Below are 13,890 nucleotides of genomic sequence, written 5' to 3'. Positions count from 1 at the left end.
TAAAGCAAATGATTTAATGTTCTTTTGTCTCTGAACAATTTAATCTCTTCCTAGACAAAAAAAAAAAAAACAAAAAAAAACCCACCCCACAATAGTAACAGCAATGAAACTATTTACCAGATTTTGTATATCCGGTACTAGAAAATACTTGGTTCCTGTTGGTTCTTCTAAGAATTATTGCCCAGCTTTAGGTTGTCATTACATCAGTTGCCATTTACTTACGTAAGTGCTAATATTGCAGTCTTTTTCAGTAATAACAGATAATTAATGCCTTCCATATCACTCTTTGCACTAACTTCAGTGAGAGTTGGATTGAGTTCTTAATCATAAGGTAATGCAGAGGATACCACAAAATTAACAAAATGTGATACAATCGTGTACTCCTTCTTACTTTAAGCCATGCAGGTAATGGTTCACAACTAATGAATTTGGTAAAAAAGAGAAAAGAACCCAAAAATTGCAGGAAAAAGTACTAACAAAGAGACATTAAGAGCTGGATTTTGTGAATAAGTATGTAACAAGAGGACAGTATCTAAGCTAGGTATTCACAATTTCTAATAATCCTGGTCCACAGTAATAGCTGCTGACTTTATTAACCAGTGATTATTTCACTGTCACTGTTTGGTGAATAACAGAGCTATCTGCAGCTTATTTTTACTGTTCTACTTGTTCTTGTGCTCTTCAACTCCAGTGTTTTAAGTACCTATTTGTGGGTTTCTGAGCTAGAGCCTTTTAGTCAGACCACAAAGTTAATGGAACAAAAGTTCAGTTTCTCACTTCTTAGATATTCTTGCATTTGCTTGCATCTTATTAAATGAGGAGATGGGGAATCAAGATAAGAAATAGAATGACATGGTTTACAAGTGCAAGCTGTCTTTGAAAGAGATAAATTTGTCGTTTGCCAATTACGTTGACTTTGGAAATATTTATTCTACTTTGTGTCTAAAGTTTTTGATTGGTAATTCTCCATAACAGTGAAGGGGGAACAGATGATGATAAAAAATTTATCATATTATCTAGGTAGCTCTTTTATTAAGAGCTCATATTTCCAGTTATAGGTGAGACAGGGCTAGACCAATATATTCAGGAGCAGAGGACATTTTCAGAGCATTCTAAGGGATGAGAGGATCTTACTCCCAGCAGTTTAATTTTTGTTAGTAGGCATAATAGAATATCTGTAAAAGTAAACCATACATCTGATTTTTCATTTAGACAGGGAGGTTCCTTTTAATAGTAGTTTCATCTGCCGTAATCACTTTGCACTCAGAGCTGAACAACACAAAATGGATTAAGAAGCGTGTGCAGCTCGCAAAAGTGGTAATATGAGGACATTCTAGATTTCCTAGTTCCCTCTCTAAATTCTCACCTCACTGTTAAAGACAAATCCTAGTAACCTTTTAAGTCAACCCCAGAATGTGCGTTGACTTTGAAAATGTCTTCATTCCATACAGAATGGCATAAATATTCGTTTACCTTTGCACTTTTGTTTCCCCAGGCAGTCTCTTAGATGTCAGTTTTCTAAAGCTTTCTGATTTATGGCCAAATCTGGTTAACTCTCCCACAGGGAATTTGATATCCATAGTAATTATAAATCATCAGAACTCTATCCAGGCTAATATTAATGTATGTGTTAGCAGTAGTGGAGCTGACTTGTAATAAAGCTGCACAAACAGTAAGCACACCTTGATACCAAGTTATAAGAGTATTAGATTGTGTATTATAAACAATTTATGGTTTTACAAGATTGCTTACAAGCAGAATGTAAAAGCTTTCAGACCTAAATGTAGGCACTATAGTCATAGATGTGATAACTACAAACTCATTTTCAAATAATTTGTGAAGTATATATAGTATTTTATCTTCTTAAGCAGCTGTTTCTCACCAGAGTTTCTTAAAGATTTATTAAAATAGCCGTGATTAGATTTTCTTTTTACTTTTATATTCATGTATTTATTAATGTTTAAATTACTGGTTAGTTATCAAAAAAACCTGTGACGTTAGAAAACGTAAGTGAATTTTCTGTGTTTCTGACCAGCTATTAAGGTCTGAACGTGACCACAATATGCATATTATAATCAGTTATTAAAAGCAGAGAGCACTTCTTAGATATGTTTTGTGTCCCTGATGCAAGCCAAATACTTTAACTTAAAAACTGATCTCCCTTAGTTCATTTGTGGAGAAGTTTTGTTTCTTGTGTAGGAAAAATGGTAAAGGTACCTGAAAAGTGTCCCAGCAGAGCTTGCTAAATAGATAGCAAAAAAATATCAGTTCAAAATGCAGATGTTCAAACTCCTCATCTGAAATCCTTTTAGAGATGATTTTTTGCCTTCCTTTTCCCCTGTACTTTTTTATCACGAGTAAGCAAGAAAGAAAGCCTAACCAGGATTCTTCCCTCCTGCACCCTGTGTTTACTCCTCTTGTTAAATTCTCTCTTTGTCTCTCCATATATTTGTTCTCATTCTCAGCAGAAAAACCTTTGAGCATTGACAACTTTTAAAAATGAAGGGTTTTTTTGCTTTTGCTTTGGTGTCAGTTGATATCTTATCCAAGTGTTTGATTTGCAATTTTTTTCTTGTCGTTTGCAGAAGCCGAAAGCGGTATGCCCTCTTCGTTACCTTTCCTTCCAACCTCAATCCTACCTCCACTCCTTCTAACTTCAGGACTAATTCCTTGCCAAGAATACAGGAAGATAACATCTTTGTCTATCTTTCTCTGTATATACACACACAGATATATACATATATATTTTAATCTGTGTGTGTGTATATATATCTGTGTGTATATCTATATACAAGCCCCCACTATCAAAGAGGAGAGAAAATAGTATTTTGTTTCTCCATTGGTTCTTGTGACTCACGCACTAACTTCTTTGCAGGAAGTGTAAAATAAAGTAGTGTAAGCTTTTTAGGCTTTTTTTTTAATCCCCTTGTGGAGCCATTGATTTATCAGATTGTTGCATTTGAAAAAGACATTCCTGTTGACACCTCCCCTTCTCTTTTTTCATTTGTACTGTAACGTGACGATGTATATTTCGTCTTTGCCAGCCCTTGTCCTGCCGTGTTGTCTCCATAGTCACACCTTCGTTGATGTCCTTCTCTCCCCAGAGTCTTTCTTCAAAACACATCTTGCAATACAATAGTTCACGTTCTCTTGTAGTGTCACCTGCCATTAAAATACAGTAGTTCATATTCTCTTGTAGTCTCACCTTCCATTAACAACAACCAAACACCTGATTCTTTACATTGCTGGTCCTGTTTTGAGCCCAGTTATTCATTATACACTATTCATTAAAGCTGTTTTACTGTTCCAGTGAAAGTACATTGGATAGTTTGTACTATATGTCACATTCATTTTAATCGCATTTGTTAAGCTCATTTATGAAGATGTTACTGAATCTATTTGTTTCTCAGATTTGTTTTTTCTTTGGGATGGCATGTTTTGTGTTTTCTTTGAGTACACCAGGTTGTGAACCCCTCTCTAGTCTACATTCTATTTTACTGCTCTTGGTTTGGATGAAGTAAATCAGGCATTCTCTTCCATATTCTGTCCTCTCCCCTTGTCTCTCTTCTCTCTCTCAGCTTTGTTTCTCCAATTGCTTATAGCAGTCTGTCTGACTGTCGGTGGTGCTCTTTGGAGACCCGTTCTCATTGTCCAGACATCTCAATGTCCTCCTTCATCATACTCGCCAAAGTTCACTTTCCATGTCTATTCTGTTGTGTGTGTTATATGTGTTATATTTATTTTAGTTTTATTCTCCTGTGATTTCTAAGTAGATGTGTGAAAAGAGGTGGCTTCCTGTCAGTTTGGCATTATTGATATGATCCAACTGCAGAGAAGTTACTGCAACACTTAGTATCTTCAAGGATCTGCAGTTGTTGCACCTCTACTCTGCTTCTTGCTTTAAAGTATATAGTATCTTGTGGTGAAGGCATGTTGACGCTGGCATGACAAGCAACATGAAGAAGTGTTGTACCAAGTGAAGTTGCTTGCTCCCAGAATAAAGTGTATTGTGCTGCTTCATTGTTCTGAGAATCAATCGCTTCTGGAACCAGAAGGAATAATTCAGTTGTTTCCAAGTGTATTGAATTCACCAGCATTGTTAAACTAGTTTGGACTGTGCTGCATTAAAAAACCTTACGCACATCCTGTAGAACATGACTCAGTAGTTGCTGTTGTAAAAAAACTCAACTCCTGGGAGCAACCTTTTATATGCTTGTAGTAATTAAGCTTTAATATACTGTAGCATGTAATGTGCACTGTGTCTTTTGCTTTGTATTCTTTTTAGTGTCTTACTGGATTTTTCTGTGTAGAGCAATATGGATATGAACTAACGTTAATGATAGAGCCCAGAAGAAAGAAGCAATACTCTTGAGTTACAATCAGTGTGAAGCTGGTATGCACTCAACTCCCGTTGTGGGATTTGTGCACCTACCCTCACACTCTCAAAACATACCCTGAAAAAAACAATATTGTCTCAAACTCACTTTGTAGTTCTAATTCCATAGTTGTATGAATGACGTAGCACATTTTAAAAGACCATTATGCTAATAGTGGTGCATTTCATCTGGGCATGGCATGAAACGATCAGAATAATAGCTGGTTTTAATTAAAAATGTGGTAGCTATAGTCAGTAACACCACATAGTCTTGTTTTAGATAATGTATTAATAGTACTTAAATGATATTATATCTTCCTGATTGCTAGATGATAGCTACTGTTTCAGTCGCATGGGGAATGGTACAGTACATCTACCACAAGGTTTAAAACGGAGTTGTTACAGCTTTTCTTGTTTGTTTAGTCAAAATTTTGCTGTTTGTGTTTCATTTAAGTCAACAATTGATCTTTATTTTTTTTTAAATAAGGATGGTGGCAGCTACAAGGGTAGCCATAAATCTGAATCAGACAAGTTTCGTTGATGCAGGGATGAACTGTTCAATTGGTCACTGCTAATGGGATTCATCTCACCTAACTTTAGCAATCTGAACGTTAGATGTCTAACCTAATCTAGATATCCAGACTTATTCCATGAGCACGAGGGAAGAGAGAGGCAATTCTTGAAAGCAGCTTCTATTCTAAGATAGATGAGATAAATCCCACCTTTAGTGCTGTCTAAACTGCAACCTTGACAGTAAGAATAAACAATAGTACGTAATTGAGGCTGCTGACAAGGAAAATTCTTAGAAGAACTCTTCCAGTGTATATCTCTACTGATTGACCCTATCTGTGTTTTCCAGGTTTAAGTCTTCATCTAGTGCTGCTAAAATGTTTTTGCCCTTGCCTGTTTTCTGTGCTGTACTTGCTGGGCATCTCTGCGTGCCTTTGTCAGCTCACTTTTAAGGCCTTTACTGCACCTCTTCCATCTTAAAAACTACCCTCATTTTTTCTCAAAGACTGACAGCTACACAAATCTAAGGGTTGTCTACTGTATAAATGCTATGTCCAGACTAAGAGTTCAAAGTTATGTCTAACTTCAGTGGTTATGTCCAAAGTTATGTTGAACTTCAGCAGTAATAGAAGATGACTCAGTTTCAAACTGTGAAAAGCAATTGTGGAGCCACACCCCTCAGCAAGTGGATTACCAGTAAATGCATACACTGTAATGATGGTTCTGACTCTAAAGCTGATATTTTTTTCCATGTGGTTCTCATAGAAGATAGCTGAACATGATAAAAAGCTACAGGAAATATTATTCATCTTCTGCTGAAGTTTTTTGTATACTGAAAATTTAGCAGAAATAATGTTTTATATATTCTCATAACTTGGAAAGGTACTAGCCATCAAACCTTCTAATGCTGTTTGAACCCAAGAAACATAATTTTGAGTACACATGGTGTATATGAAAGCAGGAGACAAATAAAAATCACCCAGCATCAGAAATGAGGGGAAAAAAAAAAAATACTTGGAAGGAATTAGTCCTGCTCCAAAGTGTCAGTTCACAAATTGTCCTACATTTTAAACCTCCATCTACCAGGTTTGTCATCAAATATCTTTAAGTTCAGCAAAACATGGAAGACCTGCAATTAGTAATCAAAACCTTAGTTCAGTTTTAATGCTTTGAAGGAAGACATACTGACATACTGTGATATTCTTTGTAGAGGTCACAATATTGTTGTTTTGCAGCAAGTCATCCATGCACTACTAATTATGAGCAATGCTCACGTTCTGGGATAGTTTCAGGTAACTAAGAATGGCTGAACAGATATTCACATGCATCTGTATTTTACTGAAGGTAGCATGTATACTTAAAATATCTGAAAGATATAATCCAACAAGCGAGTAAATTGATCAAAATTAACACATTAGCAGAGTTACCAACAGTTCTCTGTTCTCCACCAACATATGAAAAAGTCATGTCCTATCTTAACTTTCCATTGAACAATCTATGTGAAAAGATCCATAAGCGTTTGTGTAGAGTTTTTCTGACTACATTTGAAATTTTCATTATTGTTAAACTGTGCATCCCAAGTGTGCACTAATCCTCATTTGTGCCTCACCTGTTTATGTTTCAGTCCATCTGGGAATTTGGTTTCAATTCACTGTATAGATGCTATTTTTTCTCATTCTTTCCCAAGCTTTACGTTTTCAGTGTCAGCTTGGATGGAGCTTTGAGCAATCTGTCCTAGTGACAGATATCTCTGATTGCGACAGGGGGCTTGGAGCTGGATGATCTTTAAAAGGTCCCTTCCAACCTAGACCATCATAGGAGTTGTGCTGTGTTTCATGAGCATGCAACTGAAGTCAAGGGTGATGTCTACGTTTTTGATGTGTGACATTTTCATTGCTCTTAGATGCATGATCTTGCATCTACTCACCAAGTCTTGTTTAGCAGATGGCCTAACTTTTTCCAGACATCTGCTAAGTGTAAAGTAATGGTTTCCAAACTGTGTATTCTGTTCCACAAGCGGCTTACAAATTGTTGTATTATCATAGAGTGATGGAACTACCTTTTCTTAAGCTGATGGTGCTAAAATGCATTAAATTCCTGTTAAACTCAATAAATCATACTCCATTTACGTGGCTGTAATTGCCATGAGTTCTAAATGTTCATGGGTGGAGGAGGAAGCATCTCTTTTTTGCAGTGACATGCGACCCTTGTCATGAAAAGCTTTGTCCTGAGGAACATATTACTGAAACTGGAATTGTTAAGGAAATTGTGACTAAAAGCTTGTTGAGCTTGCTAGTACTTGATCAGTTTCTGAGATGATCTAAACTAGAAATGTGATAGAATTACGAAATTTGATGTAGATCTTAGAAGCTTTTGGAGTATTTGGCATTGACTTCATGAGCTGATTTAGGAGATAAAAGAGTCAAATTGTCTTTTATGATAAAGTCATATGTTTGGAAAAATCAAGGATGTAATCTTCAGCAGCATTTTTTCCATGCATGGCACAGAATGCATATGGATTAGCTATACGTATTGCTATTAAACATGAATTTCTGTCCTTTATTCCCTTTTCCTACAACTTCTTATACATGCAGATCTCCTCAGTGTTTGGAGATACATAAAAATGAGACATTAGCTGAAACTTTCTCTCTTAAAACTCCAATTTACTTTGCCACGTCCTTATCTTCTCAACTGTGGGGATATATACATTAAAAAATATGCATATTTTCATTAGCTGCTTAAGCAGATGCATGGATTTCTATGTAACCAATGGGTGCATTCTTCTTGGTATTCTCATAGGCCTGGTTTATTTTTCTTTGTCCTCTTTGTTCCCTATATTCAATTATTTTAATTCAAAATTTTTCCCTTGCTGTACACACTAGAGTGAGTTCTTGTCAAAGCATAACTTCAGCTAATGACACTACAGGTCTCATAAGAAATAATTCAATTGCTGCTTTAATAGGCAGCGTATTTAATAAATCCACGCAGACTTAGTAGAAATTTCTCATGACTGTGCTCTGGTTAAATATCAGTGTGTATTGAAATCCAAACTTTTATGAACCTTTCTGTAACTCTACCAATAGCAGTAATGGGGCAAATTAATTTTTATTCCCAACAGGAGATTTTGCTGCTGTGGTTATACCGCATTAACTGCAATCACATCTATACTTTGTCAATATAGATATATTGTATTTGTGAAAAAAGTATATGTGAATGAAGTATAAGATCTGACAAAAATAAAGTCTATACACTGACCCATCTGAATTGATTTCATGTGTCTCAGAAAAGCTTGAGATACAAAATCATGCTTACAATACATTACATCTTAAATGAAGTTGTATAGAAGTGAGTGCTGGTCTCTTCTCCCAAGTAACAAGTGATAGGATGAGAGGAAATGGCCTCAAGTTGTGCCAGGGGAGGTCAGGGCTCAATGTTAGGAAAAAAATTCTTTACTGAAAGAGTGGTTAAGCACTGGCAGAGGCTGCCCAGGGCAGTGGTAGAGTCTCCATCCCTGCAGGGTTTCAAAAAACATGTAGATGTGGCGCTCTGGGACGTGGTTTAGTAGGCACAATGGTGTTGTGTCGATGGTTGGACTTGGTGATCTTAGAGGTCTTTTTCAACCTTGATGATTCTATGATTTTGTAAGCCAGTTATTTCAGATTTGTGTTCACTACCTCTAAAAAGGGCTGCTTCTTTTGATTATTACAGTGTCAGATTTTACATTCTGTGAGGGAGAGCGAACATTTACGTATCTAGTGGTTATCTCAGCTTGTGAAATTGGAGTTTTTGAGGGTTTTGATAGGATTTTTTACTGTTTGGATATGGCTGATCATTCTCCAAGAATGGGATGAGGGGGGAAAAAGAAATGGATTTGTGTAAAGAAATGTGTTGGTCTGTTTTTATTGAAAAGCTGCTATTCTTCCGTGATTAAGGGCAAAGAATGAAATAATGGCAAAACCTAAATTTTTTTGTGACAGAGCAGTATCCATTTGTACCTAAGGAAAACAGCTAACCCTAACCGTGTTCCGAAACTTTGTTTCTTTTAGAAGGAGGAGTGTACTAGAAATAAATGCAGAAGGTTTTTTACTTTTAACGGCTAAATTCTCAGAGTAATGGCAGATTAAGAATAGTAGACAGGGAAGAGAAAAGGTGGAGATTGAAACATGGATGCAGGTACAGACATGATGGAAAGTTGTGGCAAGAAGACTTTGGAGAGTTAGTGGCAGAGAGATTAATTCCTGGCTTTTGAGAAGGGACTTATCTTGGTTCCCAGAGACTGGCAGGCACACAATAGGGTGCTCTCAGTGTTGTTTCTGCGAGAGCATGTGTCTCATCTCCCTTAGCGCTGGCCTGTTAAGGTTCTTCTGTAATAGCTAGAAAGTGCTCAGAAAGTGGCAAAAGTTTGTGCAGGCAGGAAATCTAAATTTCCCAACCTGTTTTGACTTCAGTGAGTGGTTTCATATGAAGAAGTTCTTGTGGTACAGCCGTTTGTTTTTTCTTGTCTATTTTAAACCCTTCATTGTTAAACCGCATGAGATAAATATTTTAGTTGCTAGTGTGACCATTTAGCCCAATACATTAACAAAAGAAATACCAGATGTGGTTTACCTGTGCAACTTTAATTCATCTCATTTACGTGTGCGTAGGCTTTATTTACACCATCGTATTTCATTCTTTGCGCTACTGCTGAAGTATTCTGTGGAGATGAACCCGCTCTCTGTGGTGATATCCTACACTTTCTGTAGTTATCCTCTCCTTTTTGTTGCAAAGCTTGAAACTGTGAATGAAGGAAAAGGAAGGATGTCTGGGTAAATGCTTTCTTTGAGCTTTAATTTCCAGCCTCTGCCACAGAATATCTGTGTGAAAATGAGGTAGTAATTTAAGCCCAATCTTTTACAGATGACCTCTGATTAAATGTTTATTATTTTGGGAACCAGAGGCTGGGCTTTTTGAAACGCTGAGCATTTTTTACTTACAGTGAAAGTTCTTACAAAGTGTAAATGGAGCTATACAGTGCTAATTGCTTATAAAAAGTGGCCTGTAGGCCCCCAAATTAATAGCTACTATATCTCATTGACTTAATCTCTCATCTGTAAAATGGGATAAAACTATATCTTCATTCTTCTTGTAAAAATATAATGTATTTGTGACTCTTTTACATGCTGTAGTGACAAATGCTGCAGGAAAACACATCATAAAAAGATGACGCCGATTTTAAAGAAAGATAAACTGTACAAAGCCGTGCCTGGAGTAATGGCACTAAAACACCACTAAGGGAATTTCCAGATTGTGAGAAATAAGTAGTTTCTGTCTATTAAATTGAGAATTGTCTATGTAATAGGGGTTGAGTTATGGCTCCATGACCAACTTTTTAATTCTTAACTCATGAGTGCTTTATTTTGCAGCCTGCATACTCTTTTCGTAGGGCCTTGTGGGCATGTGTAAGCTCACAAAACAATGTGCTTAGTATAAAGCTTTCAGGTGTGTTTTTGTCATACTAATTTATTGCTGCTGTAGAGATGATAAATAACAAGAGATCTGCTGAGACCCATTTTCCTTCCTAACAGTAACATGAAAGATTTTTGATCTTCAAATTTTAGTAATATATGTCTGTTCAGAAATGAGCTTTTTCTAATTTTGTATATATTTGCTTACCTCAAATCAATTTTTGCTAAATCCAAAAGCTTTAAATTCTTGGTAGTCTTTATTTACTGTAAATTGCATATGTGTACCATTACTACATTTTTACTTACAAAGGCTAAGCTGTATTAAAAGGCAAAAGAGAGAGAAATTTCCACAAACTTTACTAAGTTTTAGCAAGTCAAAAGCTTAGTTGTATTACATATTAATAAAACCAGTTGAAGATTAAATTTACATCTATCTGTATAGTCATATATAGCTTGGTACTTTGCAAATTGCTTTACCTAAAATCTAATGTTAAATTATTATGAAAATAAAAAAGCTATTTCGTAGAGACATGGACCAGCTCACTTCTTGATAGCAATTTCTAATTTCCTCCATTAAATTTAGGTGAGGCTACTCTGACAGAGGGGTTGTGTTATTTTTGTTTTTCCATGGCTGCGTAGCAGTGTTTTAAAATTTTCTATCCATTTTATGTTTTTTCAGCTATCGTGACTGGTTGTCTTGTACCATTCCCCTTGAGTGTATGTGTGTATTTATTATTTTAAACAATAACATTATGTGTCCAGATAGGGGTCCCATTAACACTCTATTTCAGTAGAAAATGGCAAAAATTTGCATCAAAGGGTTTAGCTTCAAAAATTAGATTATTGTATTGTTATTCAGTGGTGGCTGCTGGTTGTTTCCTTTTCACCATATTGTGAATTTTTCACTACTTTATGCAACATAACAAGAAAGCTGAAATGCTCAGCTTCACACATCATGTTTCTGAGAGGCTTTGTTATTTTATGTAGTCTACATTTAATCCAAAACCATAAGAAAACAGATGTAAACACTTAAATGATGTGATTATAGGCAGAGGCATGTGACTGTCTCAAAATTAATTTTTTGTACAAAACATGTGAAACTGTTATTTAATCAGAAATTTCAAGGAAAAATGGCTTAAAATTTCCTTGCAGCCTTTCCTAACTAGTGGGTCCCCTATAGCAGAACCAGATAAAGCTATTTTGGAATGTACAGTTAAAAGTAATTTAAACTTATGGTTTTGTTGTTTTTGTTCTTGTTTCACCGAGCAGTATATTAATCAATCCTGGAAACCACGTCAAGATTCAAGAAGGTACTCTAGGATTCTTCATTGCAAGTGATGCCAAAGAAGTAAAAAGGTAATTCATGTATTTTCATCTTTAAATTTGAACATAATATGTAATTTTTTTGGGGGGAGGGGTGTCTTTACGTTTTAACACCTCACCTAATTTTCGTTGTTAACTGTTTGAAGATTCTCAGGGGGAGATGAGTTGGTACTTATTAACCAGCCATGTGTGCATGCCATTTTCTTAGCTACAGGTCTAAATATCAGGGGAATGAAATAATTTTACAGCAGATGTGTAAAGAAATGAAGAAGCCTTATTTTCTGAGTCTTACTAGAAAATGTAAATTATTTAATATAATAATTATATTGTCTAGGTGGAATTACTTTGAGAGAGGACAGGGAATACAGTTTTGTCTGAGTTTCAGTCTCGGAGTAGTTCTTATTTACATAGACTCTAGGAAATGTTTGATGAAAGCAACTATTCATTCAGTAATTGTATTAGCAGAATAATATTTATGTTCTTGTCATTTTTTTCTTACTGGCACTACATAGCCTTTGGCCTCATAATAATTAATCAAACTACAGCAGTTCAGTGTATCCCAACCATTTTAGACAACTGCACTGGTCCAGTGTATCTGACTGTATTAGAGTGGAGACGAATGAAAAAGGGTTTAGGACCGGATGCGTGTGACCTTCTTTGTTAAGATTATAATATGCTTGGAAGGAATTAAAGGAGCAACATGAAAAAAGGGATTTTTAAAATAAATAAGTATTCAGTGTCTGTAAATTTAAAAACAATATTAATAAAGGATTGTTTGTAGCTGAGGTCATCCTCATCATTTGTATTTTTGTTGTAAGTCATGCTATCAAGAATCTGATTTCTACTTAGTGTTCTCCTTCAGTTCGATGTTTAAATGGTATACTAACAGGTATGCTTTGAATGATAAAATATTGGAATTATGTACTTTGCTAATCCTAAATGTTTAATGATTAAATTACAATTAATGTAATACTTAAGCAATACATGTGTGCCACAAATATTTAAAGAAAGACAAAACATCAAACCAGCAAAATTGCTGAGAACTTGAATTCTGGTTTTGTTGAAAGACCTAGGATAGTTTTTGGCTGGCTGGAGCAGAGAGAGCAGCCCAGCAGTGCTCCTGTCCTCTTGTCTTTGGGTGTTTGCACGCAGCCATGCCTCAGGTACACTGCCTTGCAGTGTATCGTTGTGCTTCTCTCCAGTTGAACACACAGAACTGTCTTCATGTTCCTTTAATGAAATGTTGGGGGGTTTTTTTCACTTATAAGGCATTTTATACTCTCCTATGAAATTATTTCAGACTGTAAGTAAAAATTACCTGGTATAGAATTTTTCACAGGGAGAAGTTGCCTGGTTTTAATGCATTTAGAGAAAAATTTACACATCATTCATCTAGCACATTTTGTCTAATACCAAGCTGAAACTAAATTCTCAATTCTGCCTCACTTCTTGCAGGGGGCTTTGTTTAGAAACATGCTGCCTCCCTTACCATGTTTCTTAGCTGTTCTGCACAAAGGAAATTATTATCAGATATACTTAGAGTAACAAACCCAGTTCTGTAATGTGTTGATTTAACCCTTTTCAGTAATGAATTAGACAAATGCTCTAAAATGTAGGTCTTTTGAAGGGGGTAAGAAAGGCTTTTTTTAATAAATAAAAATTTAAACAGGTTATATACCTGAAATTCAAATTAAATTGTTCTGGTTTTGTGTTTCTGTGCCAATGGAGAAATTTCAGCTTCTTTAAGCTAAAGCTGTTCATATTTATAAAATACAATGAAGTGTAACATGCAATGTGCAATTACTCTTGTTGCTAGGATTACTTTTGCATTTTTCGAACAATACTTTCACGCTAGAAACAATTATATCTAGAGACAGTTGCCAGAACGTAATAGACTTCATGTAAAATGTTGAGTGTTTTGGTAGAATACAAACTACATTAATTACATCTTTATTATTTTTACACAATTATATGTTAGTACTGACATCAGAAATCCACGTGCTTCAAATCCACTTAATTCCACCCAATTATATAGAAGGATAGTTTTATCACAGCAGTCACTTCAGGCATTTGCTCTTGACTTTGCACATAAGTTTGAAGGTACCCTCCAGGGCATTGGTCCTGCAGTGGACATAAGAAACAAAATCTGCAGAAATGATCTGTGTCCAGTTTGTGTCATGCAGTTCTGTGTGGCACGTTTGCGACAGCAGATTCTTGTTCAAGACCGAGGCTTAC

General features: G+C 35.7%; 1 protein-coding gene across 37 annotated transcripts in view; it reads left to right on the top strand.

Annotated features, from left to right (window-relative positions):
• The window catches only part of KCNMA1 (potassium calcium-activated channel subfamily M alpha 1), a 427,072-nt gene that overhangs the window by 307,506 nt on the left and 105,676 nt on the right, over positions 1-13,890 (top strand). For 19 of the 37 annotated variants that reach the window (XM_054072160.1, XM_054072139.1, XM_054072168.1 and 16 more), the window contains 2 exons: positions 2,586-2,597; positions 11,602-11,688. In XM_054072160.1, coding sequence (XP_053928135.1) covers positions 2,586-2,597; positions 11,602-11,688 — 99 coding nt within the window. The remainder of the gene's footprint in view (positions 1-2,585; positions 2,598-11,601; positions 11,689-13,890) is intronic. The other 18 variants (XM_054072172.1, XM_054072163.1, XM_054072142.1 and 15 more) reach the window with 1 other exon arrangement.

The sequence above is a fragment of the Cuculus canorus genome, chromosome 7 (assembly GCF_017976375.1).
Source record: "Cuculus canorus isolate bCucCan1 chromosome 7, bCucCan1.pri, whole genome shotgun sequence".
NCBI lineage: Eukaryota > Metazoa > Chordata > Aves > Cuculiformes > Cuculidae > Cuculus > Cuculus canorus.
The sequence above is the reverse complement of the archived record's forward strand: the minus strand, read 5'-3'. Positions and strand labels throughout refer to the sequence as shown.